This window comes from Coloeus monedula (assembly GCF_965178545.1).
Source record: "Coloeus monedula genome assembly, chromosome: Z".
NCBI classification, from domain to species: domain Eukaryota; kingdom Metazoa; phylum Chordata; class Aves; order Passeriformes; family Corvidae; genus Coloeus; species Coloeus monedula.
Window position 1 is genome coordinate 63753605 of NC_138822.1, and position 25524 is coordinate 63779128.

Sequence of the window (25524 nt, forward strand, 5' to 3'; positions counted from 1 at the left end):
AACATTAACTTTAAAAGGCAGCTGGTTGTTACGGACAAAAACTACAAATTACTTTCTTGTTTATTACAGTGAGTACTTAAAGTTGGATTGGAATAAACTCAGGCTTTTATAGTTCTGAAATTTTCAGTGGAAGCCTGGGTCTAGCAACTCTAGAATAGGCTGGGCTTGTCAGATACCTATGTTTTGCCATGGTTTCATATACATGAAGGTTTCTGGTGGTGTCAAGGTCATCAACTCATGTTTCCAAAGCAGAAGTATTCATTGTTTTATTGGGGGACTCCATGTCACAGCCTTAGAACAGTGTCAGAAAAAGTTTCGTGTACAGTGTCCTATATGAAGTTTCATGCCTATTATAGGCAGGTGCAGAAACAGAAAAATGTCTTTCCCCAGGTTACTTTTCCATTCCAAGATCAGGTATTTACAATAAAAAATGTGAACATCAATTTCATAGAAACATAGAATAATTTTTAGTTGGAACAAAAAAAGTCATTTAATCCAATCCTGATTTAATTCAGAAGGCTCCAAGAAGCCAATATAAAACTTAGCAGATAAGTTTGATATGTTACCACATTAAGATTTTCATAAGCACTTCAGAACATACCCATTAGTCTTCTGTGTTGAGTGTAGTTTTAGCCATAGGCTGATCTGACTTAATTATTGCCTGATGAAGGAACAGTAAATCCTATTCTTTTGGAACAGATATAGAACATAACACTTTCATTTGTGGTTACAGTATGGTTTAGTTTTTTTCTCCCTACACACATGGATATCCATTTGCTGCTAACATAACAGTACAATCACGCAGGCATTTTCACACACACGTAACAGCATTCTCCTGCACTTCAGTATCTTGCCTAGTCTACATTGTACAACACACAAGCACACACACTAAAGAGTAAGAAAATTAAAAATTCAATTAAATTGTCATACCATCAGTACTGTCCTAAATCTAGCTTTTAAATCACCACGAGTTTTTATCATCACATATTTTTTGCCTATAATTACTGTACTTACAATTATCTACCTTGATCCAAGACTGCTGATTTATGCAGAGAAAGGTCTCCCTCATGTGGAAATCTGCCTACCAACTGTAAAATAAAAACTGCATTTTGCTTCTTAATAAAGATTCCATTGCTTAGATTTGCAGATTCATTTGGGGAAAGTATCACTTAGTATATTTTTTACAGTGTTTTCATTCTTAGGAGCTATTATTACAATGTGAAAGAAAAAAACATGTTGCTAAGACAGAATCACAAGAATTTTAAACATATAAAAAGACAGTGAAATACTGTAAGCAAAAGAATGTGAGGGAAATCAATCTAGGCAAAATTCACAGGTTTTGGGATAATCTTGTCTGGCCATGCTAAATACTGTTCAAGATGTTTGCATATATGTGGTTTCCATCTATTGCCTTTTCATGATGCAGCAGAACTGTGGCCTAAAATTGTGACTGACTATAAGAGTTAGATTTGACTTAATTGTGTGGTCTGGCAGACTGCAGAGTTTATCTGTTTTGGCTACAAATAGTTATGAATCCTGACATCTAACTGGTGCAGTTCAAAGGTAAGTCTGTTCAAATTTTCCATTTCAGAAACTAATTAAGCTCATTTTTAACTCCCTAGTTTCAATGCTCTACAAGAAAAAAAAAGGAAAAAAATAAAATTTCTCACTTTGAGAAATACTCACAAATTGTGAGAATACTCCCAATTGTCAGATTTCTTCCCCTAAAACAAATTGACAGATTTGACCCAAAGTGAATGACATCAGTTCTCTTTCGCTGAAAAAAGTCTTTTGAGTTGACCAGGCACATTTTCTTATCTCACTGTTGAACAAAAAAATATAAACCCCTACCACGTTTACAACTGTGGTTCAAATGTCTACAATGTATTGGCTAGTAAAAAAATTAAAAAGTTGTTCATATACATGCTGTAATAGTAAAACCACAGTAAGATATGATACCTATGACAAGAAAAGTGCACTTGGATTAGCAGCTTTATTTGGATGGTGTAGAGTTGGCTTGTAGGACTAATTTTTCCTGATCTTGCAGAAAAACTGCAGAATAATTCCTCGATTACTTCCACACTCCCACAGCTGAAATCATTAAGTCTATTGCACTTATTTGTACCATCTCTCCATGCCACACTGGAAAGGAACAGGAAAACTTTTAATTGACTTTTATCATTCCCACCAGGGATATCTTATTTCCTTCCTTCCTTCCCTACTTGTACCTCAAAATACTTAACAAACCAACTGAAGCCACTATTACTGCTCAAGTACAGTATTTCAATGCCAGTGTAGATATAATTTGGAAAACAAAGAACTGATTTGTGATCATCAACAGAAAGAGTGGTGGAATAACTGAAAAAGTCATAGGTTTTGGCTGATTTTTAGTTATACTTTAAAAGTATATAAATGGTACAAAAATTTAACATGCATCAGAATTAAGTTTAAAAGTATCACACAAACATCTCTGCTGTAAAGTATCTGGGGCAGGTTCTCAGTCTTGAGATTTGTCAGGTAGTGGACTGAACTCAGACAATGACATATCAAACACACTTCCTGTCCATCAGAGACCCTGGTGAGCCACCAATACAATAGAGAATAGAGAATAGAGAATAAGAATTAATCTGTTTTCTTTATTGCTGGCAGTGTTCTTTTTATCCCCTTCAGTTTTAAAATTCATTCACAAGACATAATTCAAGTGCATCTCTTAAAAGAGAAACATGGCATTAACTCCTCATACTGATTAGTATTAATTAGTATTATTTCATAACAATTAAAAAAAATTACCATCCAAATTCCTCAGCTTCTGCACATCTCAGAATTATTTCCCTGATATTTTGAATTTTGTAGTCCTACGAAATCTTTTTGTAAAAGTCACATTTTTATTTATACAATTTAAAAAATCATCAAAAAATGACCCAGTTTCCCTAGAGTGATACATAGTTAAAATGTGAAATACACTGACATTTCCAGCTCGTTCCATGCTTATATGCCATTACAAAGGAATCATAACTTTACGGAACACATAATCCCTTACTCAACAGGAAAGCTCTCTGGCTTGGTTTACGCTCCAAGAAATTTTGTAGCATATCCATTCCATCCAAAGATCCTCCAGGTTTCAAAATGAGGTTTCTGTATTTCATCCCAGCCTGATAGAAGGTAAAGCAGAATGTTAGTACTTCTTATCTTGCCAACTGCCTCTTTTTCTGTATTTGTTGCATATTGAAAAATATACTCATGATAAAACAACGTTTCTCCTTCCAGATTTTCCTAATACCAAATTAGGATATACCAGGATATATGACAAGTATAATTTAGATCTGCTGGAAGAACTCAGAACAGTAGAAATTCGACCAATTGTAAAGAAATTATTTTTCTTGTGGTTTTACACTGGTTTTCAAGGTACAATCACAACTTGTCTGAAAACATTCTATAAAGTATAACAAGCACACAACCTCCTCAAAATCCTCAGTGAAGGACTGCCCTTGCGTCTGACAGGCAGGAAGAGGGAACCCAACATCCTTTCTCTAACTGATGATTTCTCTTTCTTTAATCTCTGTTTAGATAACAGACATGATACGTCAGAGATAAGACAGGTATAGCATTGTGGAATGGCATGGCACATACACCTATATAATATACATAGTTGTATATATCATACATACAAACACATCTAACTCACCTATTAAAGTATCTTAAAGAAGATGAGACTTAACTCAGGTTTTAATTTCAGGAAGAAACATTATTGCTCCAGAAAGAATGGATTTCTTTTAAAAAATGAATGAAGTTTCTGAGAAAACAAGTAATGAGGAGTTTCTTAAAAAGAAGTTGTATTTTAAGGAACATATATATATGAAAAACTCTGGGATTCTGAGACATGACTACAAATGAGAAAATGTTATTTTGCATGCAGATGTCCCAAATGCTTCTGATATTGAAGACAATGTTCTTCCTTTTAGTCAGTGTATATACACATACACACTTCCCCCACAACTCAACAGGACCACATTGCTTCCTCATGACTTTACTGTAAAAAAAAGGAAAGGTGTTTTTAAGTGATGGACTTCCATGACTTAATTGAACTACCATTTCCATTGTCTGAATTACAGCTGGAAAAATCTAAAATAAAATTTAAAAAAATATATATTTTTTTAAAATCACTGAAGCACTGATCACACTTCACTATTTTTGTTAGTTTCCTGAGCATCATCAGCAAATTAATATATTGTTCCTTGTAGCTTAAAAGTATTATTTGAGTAGATTTGAGTCTTTGCTGTTGTCCTTTCAGAGTCAGAACACTGCTCAGTTCTAGGGAGACCTGATCTTATTTCAGATAAAGTGCAAGAATTGAGGAGTGTCTGTCTACCAATTAAGTTAGAGTTAATTGTTTGTTGAAGAATTTTATAGATCCAGTCTCTGAAATTAGGCTGTATAATAGTTGCTCAAAACAGAAGGAGAGCTTTTATTCAAACAGGAAAAAGTAAGCCAAATTTCTATAAGCCCTAGTCATAATACCTTAACCATTTCCCTTTTCTGCTGTTCTGAAGACTAGTCTAAGTCTAGATATAATGAAGTACGAGTAACTACAAAAAACATACTGCTATCTAGTATTCATTTATAAAAAATGGTTTGTCCCATCCTGTGGGATGCTATCACAATTATTTGGGTTAAAAGAGAACTAATTTGAAAAGATAGCATTGAAGAGGGAGGGGAAAAAATCCCCACAGCTACCCCTGAAGTTATATCAGCATTCACACAAAGTGTTTGTGTGCACATATGCCAGAGAGTGAGTGACATGCATAAATAATCACTTTTCTTCTTCATTTCTTGGCCTGGATAACAGGCCTCACAATAAAAGAGGCATTAGTTGTCTTCCAGCTGTTCCACAAAAATATTCATTTTTACCATAATTAATTTCTTTTCAAAGCCTCCCATACACAGGCAAAGAAAACAAAAATTCTCACAAAAAATTAGAATACAAGGCATCCCTCAGGAGAAGTAAAGGTAACAGACCAATTCTGCCAAACTATAGCTTAGGGTTTTGACCATACAGTCACTCAAAATAGAGTTTTGAGAAAAAAGAGTAAAACTGACAGAACAAAAGTGTGATGGCACTGGAGGGATGTGGGCATGTCAGAACAAAAACCTGACACGAAGTTCCCCAGTTTTGGCACCAGCATCATTAAACATCTTCCCCAAAGTTATAAAAGACAGCATGTCTCACCCCTCCTGAAATACCATTTTTAAGATCCATGAACAACATTTCATTAAAAGTTATTTTATTTACTCATTTAACTTGACACTTCTTCTCTACTGCTCTTATTTATGAGTGATGAGATTCCCAATGAAAAAGCAGGTATGCTTATTCTCATATGCACCTGTAATGAATCCCTATCCCTTCACGATTAATCTTAACCTCCAAACCCTATGTCACTTCTTCTCTCAAACTGTGAAGTTGGCTGCTTTCTCCATAAAACCCCTTTTGGGTGTTGTTGGCCTAACCACTGCCTTAGTTTCACAGTCCTACCACATGTATTCTTTGGACTCCTCTCTTTGTCCAGGGAGGTGTTTACTATCTCCATCCTCTAGAGGGATGGACAGTTCTAGAAGTTCTGGTTGCTGTAGTAAGTACAGGGAGGAAAGAAGGCAAATTCCAGGTGAGGAAAAGGACAGTCATGCATTTTCTACTCTCTCCTTTATTTCTCTCTTATACTTCTATCGAAAGGAAGAAGTACTGCTGGCAGCTGAATCAAGAACAGAGTTAAGAGGATCAGGAAAACCAAAAGGTCTTTCCTATGATAGAACTCATCTATCTCATCTGCAGCACCTCAACTAATCCTATAATCTCTGAAAAACGTTGCCAGAATTGGCAGGACTACTAACCACATTACTATTTAGCCTTTTTTTCTGCTGGAGACAGAAGAGGATGGAGAATTACTCTAGGGAAAAAAGACCCAGTAAATCTAGAACCTCTTAATGATTTGGACTTCAAAAGGGACTTGGGATTTAAACTGAAGACGAAATAATTTTCACATTATTCTATGCTGTGACAGAAAGCTCAAAATAAATTCAATTTTCTAAATAATAACTACATAAAAGGACCACAGAGTTGACATACCTAAAATGTAATGGAAATGTAAAAGAAACAGATCACTACTATCATACAGGTTTCACAGCATAATGAATATGCATCTGCTTTTGCAACAGAGGAATGTTTTGTCAGTCTAAAATTACAGCAGAAGGCATTAGACAAGGCAACACAGTATCTTAAAAGTACTACAGTATTAAATATATGATGATTTAATAACTGTATGTTGGGGTTTTAGTTATCCTCCAGCTTTCTTTTTCTCTCAAAGGAATTTTCCCCATACATGTTGCCAGGAGGATGAATTACTGGGTGCTTAGGAGAAACAAAAGACCTGGCCACAGCGGTGGGGTGCATCTGACTACTCTTTTTCACTTGGGTTTGTGGGCACTCAGTTCCCAGCGTTTGGACGGAGAGAGAGGCTGCTTCTTCAGCTGCCTTCCTCCTACCGGAGAGACCCCGGAATTCCCAAGTCCGTTTTTCCCTGCCCCACTGGGAGCCGGGCTGCGGCCGCCCTGCCCCACGGTTGCTTTGAGCCTTTGCTACTCAGTAGCCCCACTGTACCCTGCCTGCCCAGACCTCCAGGGGTTCCCACCGCAGCTCCTGAGTTTGGATACATCTCGTCTGCCACCCAGGATTTGTGCTCGTCCCTGCCGTTTCCAGCCTGCTGCTCCCGAGAGTCCGGGATCGGCTGCCCAGGGGTTTGCGAAGCCTTTGTCCCATCCCTTCCCGGGATCCCAGGCCGCCAGTGCCGCGTGCTCCCCGAGCTCGCTCCGGAGCGCCCCCTGCAGCCGCGGGGGAACCATCGCACCTGCCCTGCTCACCGGGAGCCGCCAGCGCCCCTGCCGGCTGCGAGCGGAACTGCACCCGAGGGGAAAGGGCCCGACAGCCGAGAAGGCTGGCACTGGGTTTGGGATTGTTTGCTGGTACTGCCAGAGTTATTGCTGTTTGTTTGACTGGTTATACACATACAGATATATAATAGTAAAGAACTGTTATTCCTGTTCCTCATATCTTTGCCTGAAAGCCCCTTAATTTCAAAATTATAATAATTCGGAGGGAAGGGGGTTGCAATTTTTTTTCTTCCATTCCAAGGGAGACTCCTGCCTTCCTTGGCAGACACCTGTCTTTCATACCAAGACACTGTATTAAAATCCAACTGCTCTTGGAAATTTTAAGATGATTTTCTTAAAGTTACCTTTACACCTTTTTTTGTTGTTGATCTGAACTTGACAGGTACAGAAGTAGTACTTGAGACATTATACTTATGGATCATGATGGTAGTAAATGTAGTTTCAGAGACAAAGTGCAACAGAAGTGTTTATCAAAAAGTATTCATCACCTACCTTTGGATTCATTATTCCTTCTTGCTTAAAGCAGCTATAAAAGATATCCATGGAAAACACTTCACTCCACAGGTATCCGTAATATTGACCATCATAACCACCTGCCAAATGTCCAAAAGTAGCCGGCATGTTTGTTCCTTGAAAAGCAGATTAACATCAAGTTACTGAAATCAGTTATTTCGTTGATGTATACAGCAGTTCAACAATAAATTAATAAGGAATTTATATCAACTACTTTGAAACTTTTGACATAAAGAGTCTGAGTATGTCTCAAAGTATTGAACATACTCTGTTGAAAACAAAGGAAATTCAATTTGCCATTTTAGGCTACTTGTACATCCAACACAGATGTGACAGAACATTTAAAGTGGAATTCATGTCATATCACTCTAAAATATATCCTGCAAAAGGCTAGGTTTTATATTTACCTTAATCTTCCTTCAGAAGAGATCATTAAGATCATCCTAAGTTTCAAAATAATTATTTCAGCTTCGTAAAGTAGATTATTCCACAAACAACTCAGTTTTTTGTATGCCAAGCATTATTGAGAAAGAAAAGCATGTTAAATCGAACCATCTGGACATGCTGTACAAAAGCTTTATACTGACATACCTGGGGTGGCAGGAATTCCTAGAATCTCCATACAGTATTTTGCATATTCATCTGATGGGTCAACAGACAGCTTTGTATGCAGTGCCTGGTCAACTTTGCTCAAAACAATCTGACGGAGGGTTAGAAGGCCTAATTGGGTAAAAACATTTAATTAACCAGCATCAAAATAGCTGGAGTTTTATTTGCATCTTTCCTTCAAAGATCTCAACATGAATACTAAATTATTAGAACTCTGGAGTTACATCACTTCCATCTGATTTACTCCGCCTACAAAGAGTTGAGAGGCATAGTTTTAATAAAGGAATTATCATGCTAAGATCCATCTTTTTGAATATTACTTTCCTCATAGATCAAAACTAAAATAAAGCAGATATTTTAAACCCAAATTTTAGTATCTAAAATGTTTTCAGCTATCTTCATTTACCATATACCATTTTATTCAGGGCCTACTCAGTTATCTACTCTAAGACACTTCGAAGAAGTTTACACCAAGAACTGCTGCTGCAGCTGCTGTAAGCTTTTTTTAAGGGGCTACAAGATATGAACCTTTACTCAGACAAAATTCTTATGCAGCTAGAGTCTGTACAAACCACAAGCACAAAGACTTCTTGTTCAGGATAGGAAAGCAGTATGAAATAAGCAGGAGTAGCTTAATGATGAATTTGTACCATAAATAGGAAGCTCTGATTATAAGAATAAAGAGGTGGGAGTGATAGAATAATAATGACATGATAGGTAATGACATGAGATTACAATGTTAATGGAGATACGTAGAAGGTCTACAACAGTCCTGTCTGGGATATGTTACGTCTGTTCAGTAAATTTGCAAATAACTTTCATATCTGTCAAGTGTCGCATGCAAATCAAATGTAGACGATACATATAGATACACTGTATTCAAGCAGAGTGCCTATTCTGGAGTGTAAATAAGATAAAGAACCCCACAAAAACCACACCAGACCACAACAGACTACCCTCCTCCACCCCCCAGAAACACCACCAATTTTAAACGAGCAAAGCTGGTAGGCAAAAAAATTTACATGGAGAGGAAAGGTATTTTAGTCATGTAGGTGGCCTGGAAAATCAGAGCTGCTACTGTTTCTGCAAAGAGTTCTGTCATCATAGCCTTTATTAGTGGGGGTACCCACGCAAATAAACCCAGAAAGACAGTGGTAAGTGTACACACAGAAGAAATTTAATAGGCTTGTTACATTTGTCAGTTTTTAAAACTATGTACTTTTATACATATATTGTGGGGAAAAAAGGCATTGAGATACCTGTGTTAGCAAGTCTAGAGGCAGCAAGTTTCTCAAGGAGTATGTCTCCAACATGGGTTGCATCTTTATAATGTCTTGACATTTGTTGTAGTGGCTCTTTTTCCCACACCCAGTTCTCAAACATTTGTGAAGGTACCTCCACAAAGTCTGTTTCCACATTAGTTCCACTAAACCTCGCAAAATCAGTCTAGAAAAAAAAAGAAGCCATTGAATAAAGCTAAAATAGAAGCCAATATTTTTAGCAGAATATAACACTTCCGATTTCAACATTTCAGTTTAAATCACAGCAAAAGGAATAATTTGAACAGACCAATAATAATAATAGCATTAATTTAAAAATGAAATTTAAAGAAAGGAGGAAAAAAATCAGACATAACACTATTATAAAGGAATAAAGTAGACTACTCAGTAGTTAAATACTACATTATCTACTGGTGTAGAACAGTACTTCCATTTTTTTAGTATTATTGATTTTTACCTTTTAGGTTATGACAGCAATACAAATGTTTTTATGCTGTCTTGTGACAATGATATAATTTGGAAGTTATTATAGATTTTTGTTGTATTACAGCAAAGTAAAATAATAAACTCTAACTATGCACTTAAAAAGTTTATTGCATTGCAGTCTACCACACCTGATATATAGACTTTACTTAACAAACTTATTCTATTAAGCTTTGCCCTATTTGTCATCATTTGTAATATATGTGGTTAACATATAGCACAATTTTTTTCGCCAGTAATAGATGGACTTAAATAAATAAATCCTAGCAACCTTATTCATTAGAAGTTTCAAATCTGACACTTTGATAAAAGAATCTTTTTTCTGAAAGCCAAGCACATTAGAACTTTTTTTTTTATTTTAGTATCAGCAATAACTTCATGCTTTAAAAGCTCCGCCAATATTAATTTTGAAGAAAAGTTTGTACAGTTAAGAATCCTCACTAAAATATACTCCAAATCCAAGTATTTCTAAGAAGTCACCTCTGAAATTGTTCAAATGTTGTTCAAATACACAGAAATTATTTGGTCTCATAGAATCATAGCATCATAAAGGTCAGAAAATACTTTTAAGATTATCAAGTACAACCACCAACCCAGCATCACAACCACATTCACCATTAAGTCACTGAACTGTGCCATAAATCAAATCCCTCGTGATGGGAGAGAATTTTCTAAAAGTCCTTGCAAGGAGTTTCAAAGATAAATGGAGACTTTTCCTGGAGTTTCAATGCCGCCAGATAGTTGTTTATTAAGTCTTATCAGAGGAACAGAGCCACTAGCGTGACCCAGGTACAGCACAGAGCACAGAAAGCAGGAGAGAAGTCAAATTATCAAGATTTACACGGCCTTCTAAAGATAATTTAACCAATGGTTACAAAAAATGTACATTATTTTCACTTTCCTACCAATTATTCAGTAACACAACTAGGAACTGCGGAATTTTCTATCCAATCATTCCAAATTATTTTTACTGCAGAACATGGAGTAGAAGAAGGAGAAGAAGGTTTAGAGAACAACAATCCTCCATTTTGATATTTTTCACTCTTACCTATTTACTACAAAGAGAAGCCCAAAACCTCTAAAATTTCTTACCCTGTGACAATCTTACATAATAGTCTATCACCTAATTCACACCACTGTATTTTCTAGTTCCTGTCTGATCATTGGTAATTTTTTCCAAGGTTGGTGGTTGAAACAGTGTTGTTCAGGGGGGTAAGAACCCTTAAAAACAGGCAGAGAAATATTCTCTGCACTCTGGGTTCCTACAATTAAGCTGTTAACCTATGTCCTCAAGTACCATATCCACACAGTTTTTGAATGCTCCCAGGGCTGCTGACTCCACCATTTCCTTGGGTAGATGATTTCAAAGCTTTACAACTCTTTCAGTGAAAAAAATTTTGACTAATATCCAATCTAAACCTCCCCAGGTGCAACTTAAGCCATTTCCTGTCATTGATTGCCTGGGAGAAGAAGCTGGCCCCCATCTGGCTACAGCTTCCTTTCAGGCAGTTGTAAAGAGTGATAAAGTCCCCCCTGAACCTCCTTTTCTCCAGGATAAACACCCCCAGCTCCCTCAGCTGCTCCTCACAGGACTTGTCCTCCAGATCCCTTCCCACCTCTGTTCCCCCTTTCTCTGGACTCGCTCCAGCACCTCAATGTCCTTCCTGAACTGAGGGCCCAGAACTGAACACAGCACTTGAGGTGTGGCCTCACCAGTGCCCAGTACAGGGGCACAATCCCTGCCCTGGTCCTGCTGGCCACACCATTGCTGATCCAGGCCAGGATGCCATTTGCCCTCTTGGCCACCTGGGCACACCCTGGCTCATGTTCAGCTGCTGCTGACCAGCACTCCCAGGTCCTTTTCCACTGGGCCCTTTCCAGCCACTCTGCCCCTGCCTGTGGAGCTGCCTGGCATTGTTGTGATCCAAGGGCAGGAGCCAGCACTGGGCCTTGTTGAACCTTATGCAACTGGTCTGCTCAGATCCCTCTGTAGAGCCTTCCTATCATCACTCCACCCTTGTCATGTAGTAAGTCCTCCTCCTCTTGCCAGGTCAATTTTATTTTCTTTTCCTTCTCATCAACATACTAACAAAACATTTATGTGCTAGAAGAAAAAGAATTCTCTGTTGTCCTCTCTAAGAGATGTTGATATTCTTACAGTCCACCCTCCAGTGTAAAATAGATGCTCACAGGATTACACACTTTTGAACTTACTTTCTTGCAGGGTTACCAAAAAAGCAGGTATAATACAGGACATAACCTTGAACTGACATCTGTGTCACATGCATGTGTCTTCCTCTCATGTCTTCAGAAGAACAACACAAAAGGAGTAAAACTTTGTTTTTTGTTTATTCTTGCAGGCTGCCCAAATCCACAGTTGTAACAGGCTGGCCCTTCTTACTATCCTTGCTGAATAGCAGCTCTGAAGAACAGCTAGGAAGCATCAGCTTCAGGGAAGAAATGGTGATAGAAGTGGCTAGAGCAAAAAGCAAGTGACCTTCAGATACCTTCATTTACCCATATCCAAGCGTACCACACTAACAAAAAACATCAAGACAATTTGGTTTGAAGTTACTTCAAGAGCTCTCCTTCCTGAACAACTTAAACAAATCTCCTCCCTGCCCTGATCTCACTCTCCAACAGTATATCTCACTTTTCCAGTACATTACTTAATCAGACCTTTACCAGCAGCTCACAAATTCCCTCCCAGTCTCATCCTTGCATAGCATTTAATTGTCAAGTCTTAACATGCTTAAACAAATCATCATATGAAACAAGACAGTGCTTTGTACACACAAATTCCAGAGGACAGGATGTTCTTATGTGGGGCTAGGGAGTTTGCACACATGCAAATAACTATTTACATACAATACAGAAGTCAGCATGGCAGCTGGGCACACAGGAAACACCAGAGCAGTGCAAGAAACAACTGGAAAACAGGCCTCTCTGATCTGTGTGCAATTCCATAGCAACTGAAGTACATATGCATTGGAATTGCTGGCTTCAGCTGCCCTGAAGGGACTCCAAAACACCCAGGCACATCCTCACTGGTTGTCCAAATGCTGCAGTCAGTTTTGTACCATTTTATAACAATGCCAATTGTGCTTCATTTATATACAGCTTCTATATTGTCTAGGTTTTATTCTTCAATTTTTGATATCAGAAACACTATTACAGGGTGAAGATGATAAATAATAACTATATTTTTACCTTTAAGATGATTAAAAAATATCTAAGCAAGTCTACCTACTTATTAACTCGGTATTTAATATATGGATTTCTGTGATTATGTTGTTTCTTTATTCTGCAGTCCCAGTCTCTAGGATCATGGTCAAAAAATCTAATGTGGGTCATTTTTCCTTGATTTTATTATTTTGTATTTGCTTATACAGAAGATAAAGGAAGTGCTACACAAAATCTGAATTTGTAGATAACTATGTGAATTTTTTGGTGTCTGAATACTGACACTCATATCTTTCTGAAATATAAAATTTTCATTAGGCTAATAATAAATTTATCATTTGGCAGTATCAATTTTACATGTAAGTAAAAATGAAAACAGCAATTTTACAACTTTATTAGTATCCTGACGGAAAATCTGAAACGACCTTCAGGTCTTTCTGGTCACTGCAATAAACCTAGCCTGTTAGATAGGAGAAAACAAAATAGCTCAGGCAACACCTGTTTTATGCTTGTGGTGTCAAGACGGATAGGTCTCAACGTACTAAATGCCAAAATGCTGGAGGTCATCTAGCTTCAGAAATTATTTTCATTCCTAGGCACAGCAACCTGGTTTTGTTTCTAATACCTAGTATGAAACAAGAAGTAATAAAAAGCCCTCTGAACAAAGCCATGACTGAGCATCTTCTTCACCTTACCTGTGATGAGTGAATAGACTCCTGCATGACGCAAATGCAAAAGTACATGTTCCTACAAAAATGTTTTTCATAAGAAGATGTATTTATTGCTTCAGTTTTAAATCAATATTAAAACAAAAAACAACCTGACGCTTTAAAAAATAACCAGAACTCTGCATATGTGCTTTACTAAAATTAGAAACCACCAAAACAGACCTATACCTTGCTTTGAGACAGAGGATAAAGAAATAAGTCTTACACTGGAATAGAAACATCACTAACCTGTGCACATATCTGATGCATTACGTGACCAAATTCATGGAAGTAAGTCTTTACTTCATCATGCCGCAGCAGCGATGGCCGATCCGATGCTGGCTTTGTGAAGTTGGTTACCAGAGCAGCTACAGACATCAATCTGCTGCCATCGGAGAGGAGACAGCCAGGTTGTAGACCAAAGCAGGCTGCATGCCCATACTTTCCCTCTCTGTATAAGAAAATATATCAGACACTATCTTCAAACCACAGCCCTGCTCACCAGAATGGCAAAGCCTATTCAAGAACAGGGACAGTCAGTCAGTGTCTCTACACAAAAAATGTACATCTTTTCATGACTTCTAAGACTCAGTAAGTTAAGAGCATAAGGGGAAAAAAAGGCCCTTCTACTCTCATACTGAAATCACAAGTTCAAGATTCCCAGCAGCATTTACAAGAATCTGTTTTTTACTGAAATGCTGAAAGTGTATGTATTTCAATGTCAACTGTTTTAAACTGCTACTGCAACAGGAAGGACTAGGTTCTGTTCTCTGTTGCAATTTTTTTTTTTTAGTACAGGAGACAAAAGAATACAGTACACTGCATTTTCACTGTGATACAAGAGTTTAAAGAAAAATTATTTTGACATTTTTGCCCTAAACTATTCAGTTAACTACTCAGATTAAGTCAGAGAAGTCTTACTAACACATACCTTCAGCAATTCAACTGATACATATAAAGGTGGAAGCAGGTGAACAGATGAAGGAGATAGTTATGTTAGATATTGTATGGATAGATACAGTAAAAAGAACAGTTTCTGTACTACTACATATATTGAGTAACCTAATTTTCTTAGGCCAGAAAACCTTCAATCAACTTATATTAAAAAAGAATATCAGCAAATTTATAAAATGCTAAATACTAACATAAAAACCCCTACACCGAAGCAAACAAAAAGCCAGCAACAAATAGCCAAAAAGGACTAGCTTAGAATAAATCCTGTGAAACCAGTCCAGTCTCCTAATCTTTGACAAAACAGAGATGATGCTGTAAACAGCTACAAAGAGAGATGGAGAGCTACAGAGATCAACAAGGAAGTAAATCTGAATGTGTGCTCAACAGGAATCAATTTTTCGTATTGATCTATTTGATTCAGCAGTCTGGACAACAGGGTAGAAAATACACATTAAGAGTAAAGAGGAACTAGGAGAAACTAGGAACTCTTGGCATACAGAAATAGAATTGACCTGAGCAAGCTGGAGTAACAGTTCAGCAGAAATGAAACTTAAAACGCCGTAGTAGGTTAGGAAGAAAAGCACGTAGATGCAAAATATTATGGACAATTGACTAGAGAGCAGTACTACCAAAAATATGAGTGAAGTAGCAATGCTTCATAAAATGAATATAAGCAAGAAATATGGAAGTACTTAAAAAAAAAAAAAGCAGGAAAATATCTGAACACAGTCCAGAGGACAACTCAATGAAACACACTAATAATCTTGTCAGTGGAACAAATATTTACTTCCAAATGCATTTAATTTTAACCAAACAAGCAGCAACCTATTAAGACAAATTCCATTTTAAACACGTAAGCAAAACACCAAGTCATAGTTACCTGGGGTAAAGATCCAAATAGAACTGCCCTAGCATTTCTCCTGTTGATTTATCCTTTACTGTATAAAGAGTAACACTATCATGCCAGACATGAGCACCTTCTATTTGCTCAAATTCAAGCCCCAGCAGCTTCTGGTAAATATTCAGTAAGCCTTCTGTAACAGCCTCAATTGGGAAGTATTCCTTCAGTTTTTCTTGATCTATGGAGTACTTCAGCTCTTCAGTTTTGTTCATATAATAATGAAGATCCCATGCATTGATTCTTCCATCATAATCAAAGTTTCTTTCTTTACATTCCTTTTTCTTCAGATCTAGAATGAATCGTCTTTCTTCCTCAACCAATGGCTTTAGCTTTTTACTCAAATCATCTGAAAGAAAGATTGCCTTGGAGTCAACATTCATGTTCCTTACTATAATGTATATTCCTATGAAATACACTCAACACTTCAAGCACATACTCCAGAACTGGATGTTTTCTATTCATTGACCAACACCAAGGAACATCTGTTTTCTTGTCCTAAGAAGTCTTAGTCGCAGGCATGCTATAAATGATACAGTATTCCATGTAGGTCTAGGAGTGGTGTGAAGGGTTTTGGTAAATTAAGACTTTTTCCAAGACATCATAAATAAAAAGTAACACTAGACACTTACACTTGAATCATTTGATTTTACCTCATGTAATCTCAGTATTCCTCATACATTTCTTCAGCAACAGCCAGACTACAACTACTATTAGTTAGTGGAAGGAAGTACAACACAGAATTAAATACTTCTAGCTAAAGTCCTCCAAAAAAACCCAAGAGACTCAAAAATTCTTGCCTGTAGGATGGCTGGCTTCCAGACTAGCCCTTGGATATTAATGTCTATGATTCAAAATTTTTCCAATATACTTTTCTTGGACAAGAAGGCATCATAGCCTTCATGAAACAGACATATTGAATTATAATATTTAGGCTTACTGAAACATACTGTACTTTTTCTCTTGTAACTATTTCTGGTTTATCAGAAACTTTTTTCTTCATTAAGAATTCACATCAATGTTCATTGTTGATACCTAGAGTGTAAAATTTAGGAATTGCCACTCCTGTTTCTAGGAAGGCTGTAAGGCGTTAAATGCATTTACATGATTTAAATACTGTTTGCAGCTTGTACTGTGCTAAATTCAGAATATATCACAGGAGAGAATGCTCTTCTTCCTAGATGTAAGATCACCTTATGCACATTTGATTTAAAACATTAATAGATAGGAACAAAGTAGAGCAAAATATACTGTCATGCTTGTAGCTGAGGATATATCAAAAGAACTAAATTAAAAGTGACAATTAATCTAAAGTATATTCTCCCTCTGTGAGAATTACCATGAAGCATGATATTTATGAAAAGTATCTGATCTCAAGCTGTAAAAGTAGATGCTAAATTATGTGCGTCAGCTTCAAAATAAACAAAAAAAACACAGTATTACAATAATATAATGGATAAAGAAAGTCTAAAATACTTCAAGTACACTTAAAATATCTAACATTTAATAATAAATCAAAAGTATTAGGTAATTTTCAAGTATACTGATAATTATTATTGCCAAATATGGATCTGATCTCATGAAGGAGCATTTCAAGAGAAATGCAACAGAATTATACGTTCAGAAAGAGGGGCATTTGAACCTTTTACTGAAGCATAAACACAAAAATCCACTACCAATAAACATACCTTATTTTTGCACTAATTTATTTAGGTGGGTTATTTGTCTGACACATCATACATGTCCTGAGTGGTGTTAGGACACAGTAATAAAGGAACACATACTATTCCGTGGAGCTACATAATTTCAGAACGTAGAGGTTAACTCCATGTCCAAGAGTCCGCTGACATGAACAAGATGACTCTAAATTAATTCATAAACTACTATGTTTAAAATTTTCAAGATACCTCTGTTTTCAGATCAAATTCCATTTCAGGGATTTTGAATTCCAGATTTAATCCATCACTCCAGAAATAATTTTTTTATTCAGCTCATGGAAATTGCATCATCACATACAGTAATCTTTCATTATACTTAATGCATTTCATTATACTGTATCAGAAGAAGACACCAAGGCTACAGATGCACAAGAAATTGGGAACGAAAAGCTGCAATTCTGATGCAGCCTCTTGAACTGATAAAATTGCTTAAGCTGCACATGTTACTCTGGTTCTAAATTAGGGTAACTGCATTTTGGGGCAGAGAAAGACTTAACCACTTGCTTATACTGGCTTTCACAAAGCAGTTTTTCTCAGAATTTACGTTGTGCTTCCTGATTTGGAACAACTGCATTCGTATACCTTTGCTCTAAAATATATATATGCCACAACAGAGACATCAGAGTTCCTTTTCCAGCTAAACCTCATGGACACTATGACCTAGTTATGTATTTAAATTCATCTTGGCTGAAGAGACATGTTACTACATTAAATATACAAGTATTACTTATAAATATGAACAAACCTAAGAAGGTTGTTACGTTATCTGTGCTCTTCGCAGTGTTTACTTCCAGGACAAAGTTGGCATGTGTATTATAACCAAGAAGCTCTGCTACTTTTGCCCTTAGTGGGAGCAATTGCTGCAGAATTTTTGTGTTCTCCTAAAAAAGAAAGCAGGCAAATTTGTAAAATGAAACCAGAAAACACATTTTATCAAAACAATTATCTCAGTAATATCTGTAATCCTATGAAACAGAAAACATTTCGAATTAAACACTTAAAGGTTAAAATATAAAATAACCTGAGTTTAGCTAGATTCTTGGAACAGTTTTTCTCAGCATTTGACTGCAGGTAGCTCCTTATTATAACTTATCTTTTTAAATTAATCAAAATATACAGAATTTTCTTTTAGGTTGTGAAGAGTTTATTTCCTTTATCAATCACTTACATGTGAAAGATAATAAGGAAATTGCTGAGAGCAGGCTTAATTGCTTGTAAGTGGTGAAGACAGATTGCTAATCTATTGTGCCAAAGTTTGTTTGCAAATTTCCCTCTTTTGCCACTCTGACAACAGCAGTCAGAGAAAGATCTGAAACAGAAAACCCCAAACCTTCACCTAAATGTGTTTAGGAATCCTCGAGAAGCTGAAAATGTAATTGTGTAAATCTCTAGTTCTGGAAAAGTGAGATTTGTCAGGGGAAAAAAAAAATCAAACACTAGATTTGAAGATTGTCACACAGTTTTATCATTAAATCTCTTTATGTGTGTTGACTTGCAAAGTGTTCAGTACCTGGTGCCATTTTATCTTGTACTCATCACATTTCCAAGCATTTCAAGCACAAAAGCTCAACTCTACTATTGTTCTCTAATGCATGGCTGGTACAATTGTCTGAATGACATATCCTCTATCCTTTCAATGTTTTTTTTTTGTACCTGTCTAGTTGTGCGTATATACAGAAGCCACAATCAGACATCCTTTTCTGTGAGGAAAGTGTCAGTAAGCATCTGCAGAACACTGTAGGGAAACTTCACAAAAAATTGAAATCCCACTTGTATTAACAGAACCCCTTGAATATTAAGATACATACAATTACACATACACAGAGGCAGATCATCAATTTCTAAGGTCTCAGGACATCATAACAAATTGGAGCAAGGCACTGTCAAAAATCACACTGATAGGTTTTGATTCCAGAATACTCTACAACATGCAAAACTCAAATATAACATTTGAATGTTTACCTCCCTTTTTCAACTCTGTCACAGCACTGTAGAACAGTCAATACACAACCTACCTCTTTGCATCTCGAGTTAAAGGCAGATTCCATTTTTCTCCTGGTTTCTGAAATGCAGCACTTCTTTATAATAGGAAAATAGTGGGGATATTTTAAAGTAACTTTATATTTGTCTTTCTCAGTCTTCTCTAAACTGTTAATAAAGTCATCAGGAAGGCCATCTATAGAACACAATTTAATAAACAATGTTTACCAAAATTATCTACTCCCCCCTGTTTTTGTGAGACTGCTGCATTTGTTTTGCTGCAGTCCACTTTGACATCAGACATCTCCAAAGAAATACACCTCCCTTTTTATAACAATTTGCTAAAACTTTTACAAATTCCACCAAGCAAAACAAAATTTGGAAACACCTGAGAGCAAAAGAGAAATACATGTACGACTACCAGATAAAAACTAAATTACATTTAAAAATCTCTGTTATTAGAGCACATTTTATGTGATGCCCTTCAGATAATGAATCCCCAAATTCTCTGTCATATGATTTCCCTAGCTTGGTTTAAATTACTGAATTAGTTAAACTTTACTGCAGGACTAAAAAAGCTTTTCCAGTAATTACACAGGGGATTGCTTGATGATAACTGAAAAAAGGTACAGAATAAAGTTATGCTGAAGAAAGTAGGACCAACATGCTAACTTGATGCAAGGCAAACAGCTCAGGAAGCACAAATATATGAAGACATCATGAACACCTGCAAAAGATAACCCAAAATTGGTCCTGGAGAAGGACTAAAAAGGAAACAGAAAAGACTGGGAAACAGAATTTCACTTGATCTAACCATCACTCATGGGGCAAAAGTCAGTTACTCCAATAAAACTGGAAGGTTGAAAAAACAGAAACAGAAAGCATCCTACTCACCAAGTTCTTCCTTAGAAAATACAAGAAATGTGTTTTCCTCATTCAAGTTTTTGTTAAAGTCTATACACAGCTCATTCAATTTTTTCTTCATTGTCTTTATTTCCTGTATCAGGTATAAACTGAACTTAGTGGAAAAACAAACATCAAAGTTGGCAATTTTTATCCTCCACATGAATAACATTTCATTTTTTTCAGATAGGCTCTCTACTAACCAACAGTAAATACCAGGACTGAGCAAATAACACACTGCAGGTAGCATCATACTTCACAGCCTGTCAGTCTTCCTTATATGTTTCTTTTGGTCCAGAGCAATATTGTTGCAAAGGGCTGTCACTTGAACATTTTAAACTCAGATTAGAGGGGACTGAACAGATTGAACGCATTCACTAAATAGTTTCATGTGCTAACATTCAATTATTTTCTTTTATTTGAAAAGCTAAATTACAATTTTAAGTGTAAAAATATCCACTAAAATCGATGAGAATGAAGGGAGTAAAAAAACATGCAACCTACTCAAAAACACCGCTTTGGAATCATACAGAAAGAAGAGGCTGCTCTCACAACACAAGGCCGTTCCAAAACCTTTTTTAAAACCCTGATATTCACATTTCTGAAACATTTTCTAATATATCTCATGGCAAGTTTCTATTTGAACTTGACAGTAACACGTAAACATAGTAGTTCTCAGTAACAGAATGCACACCAAATATAAAACTTGGCAAAGACTACCATTAGCCAATTTTTAACCTAAATATAATTCAACTATTGTCTCCCAAGGAATTTCAAAATACCTTTAGAGGCATCAATAACTCCTAAGCTATGAAAATGCACATCAAACTGTTCTCACTAGCTGAAGGATGTGGATGAAGAATGATTGTTTTCTACAAAGGATTAAGTCTATTCAACAGTCAGAAATAAAGGTCACAATAAAGTCAGAAATATCACTCAGAATTTGAGGATAACTATGTTGGCATCTGCAGAATTCCAGAAGATAAGAGGCTAATGTGTTTGTCTCAAACACCAACAGCAGGATAGCTGTGGCACCAACCAAGGACTGCAGGTAACAACAGCCAAGGACTGTTGGCAGTAACACGCTGTGAGAAAGAACAAGATGTGACTGGACAAGGGGCCAAAAGGAGGTAGGACAGCACTTTTCTGGGACAAACGTCCTTGATCTACCTCCTGGAGATAAGCACAACTCAGTACAGCACAAACACAGGAATGAGGTGGAGCAACAGGCCTGGAATGTAGAGAGGGGGAATAAGACCACCAAAGGCCCCCACAGCCCTCTGACCCATTTCTAGAAGAGTCTAAACAACAGACTGTGCATGATGACTAATTTACGCAGAACATGCAAAACTTTTCTCCAGGGCAAGGAAAGCTTGTCTATAAAACAGTATCCCCACCCAAGCCCAGGCAGCACCTCCAGGACTCTGGACACCTAGTCAGCTGGATTGATGCCGGAGGCATGAATGCTGATCTCTCTTTCTCCCTTTCTTCTTTCTCTCTTCCCCTCTTTAATTTATTTATATGTCTTTTCCCTTTCACTCTTTTTATCCAAAAAGATTCACACCCTTTTATCCAAAACCCACTCCCATGTGCTTATACTAGGTCAGGGACTAATGTACCAATTCCCACACCAAGTACATAATTTACTAATAAAAGTTTTTTGCAGACCCTCTGATTTTGTTGTTCGTTTCAACCATAAGCACCTATATGAATCTTGGCTGCTTCCTTCCCCTTAAGGGTGGGATGCCACAGCATCTCAGATGCTGACAATTTTACTTCCTGTTTTCCTGAAGTGACAATTGCTTTCTAAGTCAGTTCTCCCTTAACGAAGAAAAATTCTCAGAGCAGCTTCTTTTCTCCTTTAACCTACTGTGATTTTTTTTTTCAGGCTAAAGGCTAAAATCTTGGGTAGATTTAACAACATCAGTTAACTGAAACTAGCTGTGTTTTTGCAACAGTTATACATACTTTTGAATAAAAGTGCAGGCTCACTAGTAACATTTTTTGAGAGGTCTCTTCCCCAGAAATCTAATTTAGGCATTCTCTATAATCATAATAGATAACAAAACTTTTTCAGCTAGGCTTCTTTTACTCTCAAGGTTATGAGGTGATGCATACCACCTCTATCCACTGTGTACCATAGGTGTCTTATCAGATTAGTTTAAAAACCTTCAAATTGAAGGTTTTTAAAGGATGCATCTGGAAGTAAGAACAGTTGAGAGCAGTAATTCAGCAGGTCCAAAAGCATGAAGTTCAAATACATGCTTAGTACAGCTAACCAACCATAAATTTATCCCTTCAACAGTTTGTAACCTTTGCTTTATAAACAAATAGTCCATATTTACTTTCTGCACTTCTTTAGGAAGATGGAGTCCATTTCTTCTCCCCACTTGAACAGACTTCTCTAGATATCGCTTTGTTTCAGGCTTTACATTTTCAAGATCACAGGTTTGCTGAAATGACAGTATAGAATAATTGAATTTATAACACATTGTAAGAAACATACCAAGCATTAGAAGGGTTTGAACAGAGTTGTTCTTTAGAACACTGTCATATTAAAAAAGGAAACATCCTGGATTTTAGGGTGAAGAACTTCCCAAAAACAGGTACCTTACACAATAGTATTCTTACATTCATGTAGAATGTTTTAAAAATCATTTTCTTTTACCAAGTGTCTCAGCACATTTACACGCCGTCATAATGGCAAGCCCTTTCAGTTTACAGTACAGTGCACTTAAGCTTCTTCTGTAGAGATAGCTTTCTTTTACATAGTTGAAGAAAATCAGTGCTATAAGGTAACACTATACCGTAAAAGTCAGAGGAATTGAAAAAAACACCCCAAAAGATTAGAAGTGTCACTTAAGATTATCAGATGGCATGAAATTTGGGCATATATGTCTTCTTCAGAACCAAGCTACCAGTGACAACAAATAAAACAGGATCACAGAGTATTTTGAGTTGGAAGGCACCCACAGGGACCATCATCTTGAACATACTGCACACATGAAGCTTTGGAACTTTCCAGAACTTTTAGAATCATCATAGTTGATGATTTTATATACCATTTCATACTTTTTTTGGAAGACAGAGTAAGAAACAAAATCTACTTAGAATTCCATGAACAAAACCTGCAGCAGCTGTTTACACCAGGCTGTTTTCCTGAGAGCCCGTGGGTGGAGAAGACTGGCAACATTCTTAAGCATGCCTCTACTAGTCAGCATGTGCAGATGTTAGGAGTAACAAAATTTAAAATGATAGTTTCACTACCAAATTCACCTTTATTCCAAGTTTCAGACCTCAAAATACAAGTTTTTCAAAGAATAAGATCTGGAGCATATTCAACAACCTAATTTTATGCAGAATTTTTTTCCCCCTAATGGGGAAAAGAAAGTGACTCCATTATTCTAATATTTTCATAAATTAAATATAAAAACCTCAATTATTTTCCTTCATCAACAGCTCTTAAATTAAGCATAATTTAGAAAGAGTACTATTGTTAAGTTAGAAAAGTTAAAGAGCTAAGGCATTCAGCATGTCACTGAGGTCAAGCAAATTTGCTCATCTCTTAGCGGACTGTGTTATAAATAACATGAAGTGTGAGGGATCTCATTCTCCTCACTCCATTTTAATCTGGCCCCATGCAGGATCATGAAACTGAATTCATCTACTTGAATTATTAAATCCCCAGTGAGGCCATGAAAAACCTGATTTAATCCAACTGTTTACCACTTCATTTGAACTGACAAAATAATTTCAGCAGAAATCTGAATTCTGTTTGTGGGAAGTTCTTTCTTCATGTGTTCCTGGAGCCCAACTTTTTAACTGAGGGTTTCTAAGAGGAGAAGGCATTAGAAATTTAGCAAAAATTAATAAGAACTTAATGATATGGAAATAGCAATATTTGACCAGTCTGGGACTACTGGAAATTTCACATTTGTTCTAGAACAGAACTCTTACACTTTACAGTTATTATGAAGTTGATATATGCTCAGAGGTTGCATCTCTGCAAACTAATACTAAAATATGCTTGCATGCTGCAGTTAAGAAAAATCTCTAAAAAAATTAAATGGAGACTTAAGCAAAAATTCTAACTGTTACAAAGGTCAAAGATTGCTGCAAGGGAAAATGAAGTAGGAAAACACCAAAGGAAAAAATAAAAAATTTTAAAGAAATAATAGTAGTGAATAACGGCAATCAATTTTCACTACCTACTGTCAGATACTCCTGTAAATTAAAAATAGATACAGAGATATGTTAGATTAGTCCTCAGTGTATCTGTGTATTCTATAGTGGAAGGTGGGGAAAATGACAGTAGGTAATATATACAAATCAAGCCATTTAATTACTAGCAATAGAGCAGGGGAAAAAGAAAAAAAATCAACATAAAGTACATGGGGGAAAATACCAACACAAGGCACTATCTGCCCAACACACAACACAACGTACTCAAAATGGGGCTATTACATACTTCCACAAACATGTAACAAGAATACCCAGCTACAGGAGAACACTTGAAAATTTCCCTGGAAAACACAGCAAAAGAAGACAATGGTAATGGAAGGCACTTTAGTAAGGTTCTGCAAGCATTATTTTAATTCCCAGTCAAGCCTGCAAAAAGCACAAATGATGACTCCAGGAAACAGGGCTCAAATACCTTAAGAGAATTACAAGAAGATTAAAAATCAGTGGGGTTGAGAGGAAAAATTCACAGCTAAAGCACAGAAAAATATATATTTTTTGGTTATCACATTAGATAGCTTCCTTGCATTACCCTTATATTGCACTTTTTAGAAAATTATTACTAAATGTCACTAGACATATTTGAACAAAACCAAATATTCTTTCTACATGCTACAAAATAAACAGTACAAATGAAGACTAGGAGATACATATAGGTGCTCAATTAAAAGAGAAGCTAAACAGGAACACAAAAGGGATAGAAACTAGTTCAACAGTAAATGCATCTTTTAACTTAGTTTTATTTTGAGGCTGAAGAAGAGGATACACTGTAGTTGTCTATAACTAGCAGGTCAAAAGTGGTAATTTCAGAGGTCAAACCCATTCATATGTTCTCATTAATCTTCATAGCTTAAAACAACTTTTAAACTTAAAATTCTCAACTTTTTCAATAAAGGATAACTTTGGACACAAATTCAAAAGCAGTATAAGCCAAAATAAGTAGAGTGCTATATTGCCTCTTTCCTTCGTTCCCTCTTGCAACAAAGTCAGGTAGCTCAGCCAGTAGAAACCAAAAAACTTTTCCTAATAGCTTTCCTTCTGTTAGTTTAGCTTCCCTGTACCAGTTCATTGGAAGACTAGACAAAAGTGGAAGCTATTGCAATGGAGAGAGAAGG

The 25524-nt window shown here is 36.4% G+C and overlaps 1 protein-coding gene across 3 annotated transcripts in view; it reads right to left on the reverse strand.

Annotated features, from left to right (window-relative positions):
• Positions 1–2616: 2616 nt before the first annotated feature.
• The window catches only part of NLN (neurolysin), a 38030-nt gene continuing 15122 nt past the window's right edge, over positions 2617–25524 (reverse strand). Inside the window, exons 4-13 of one of the 3 annotated variants that reach the window (XM_082301504.1) lie at positions 22516–22623; positions 20162–20264; positions 19303–19463; positions 18033–18168; positions 15552–15918; positions 13967–14168; positions 9324–9510; positions 8047–8175; positions 7435–7571; positions 2617–3152 (exon numbers count right to left, since the gene is read on the reverse strand). In XM_082301504.1, coding sequence (XP_082157630.1) covers positions 3018–3152; positions 7435–7571; positions 8047–8175; positions 9324–9510; positions 13967–14168; positions 15552–15918; positions 18033–18168; positions 19303–19463; positions 20162–20264; positions 22516–22623 — 1665 coding nt within the window. In that variant the 3' untranslated portion in view covers positions 2617–3017. Of the gene's footprint in view, positions 3153–3685; positions 3794–3939; positions 4031–7434; positions 7572–8046; positions 8176–9323; positions 9511–13966; positions 14169–15551; positions 15919–18032; positions 18169–19302; positions 19464–20161; positions 20265–22515; positions 22624–25524 lie in introns of those variants that run through there. The other 2 variants (XM_082301505.1, XM_082301506.1) reach the window with 2 other exon arrangements.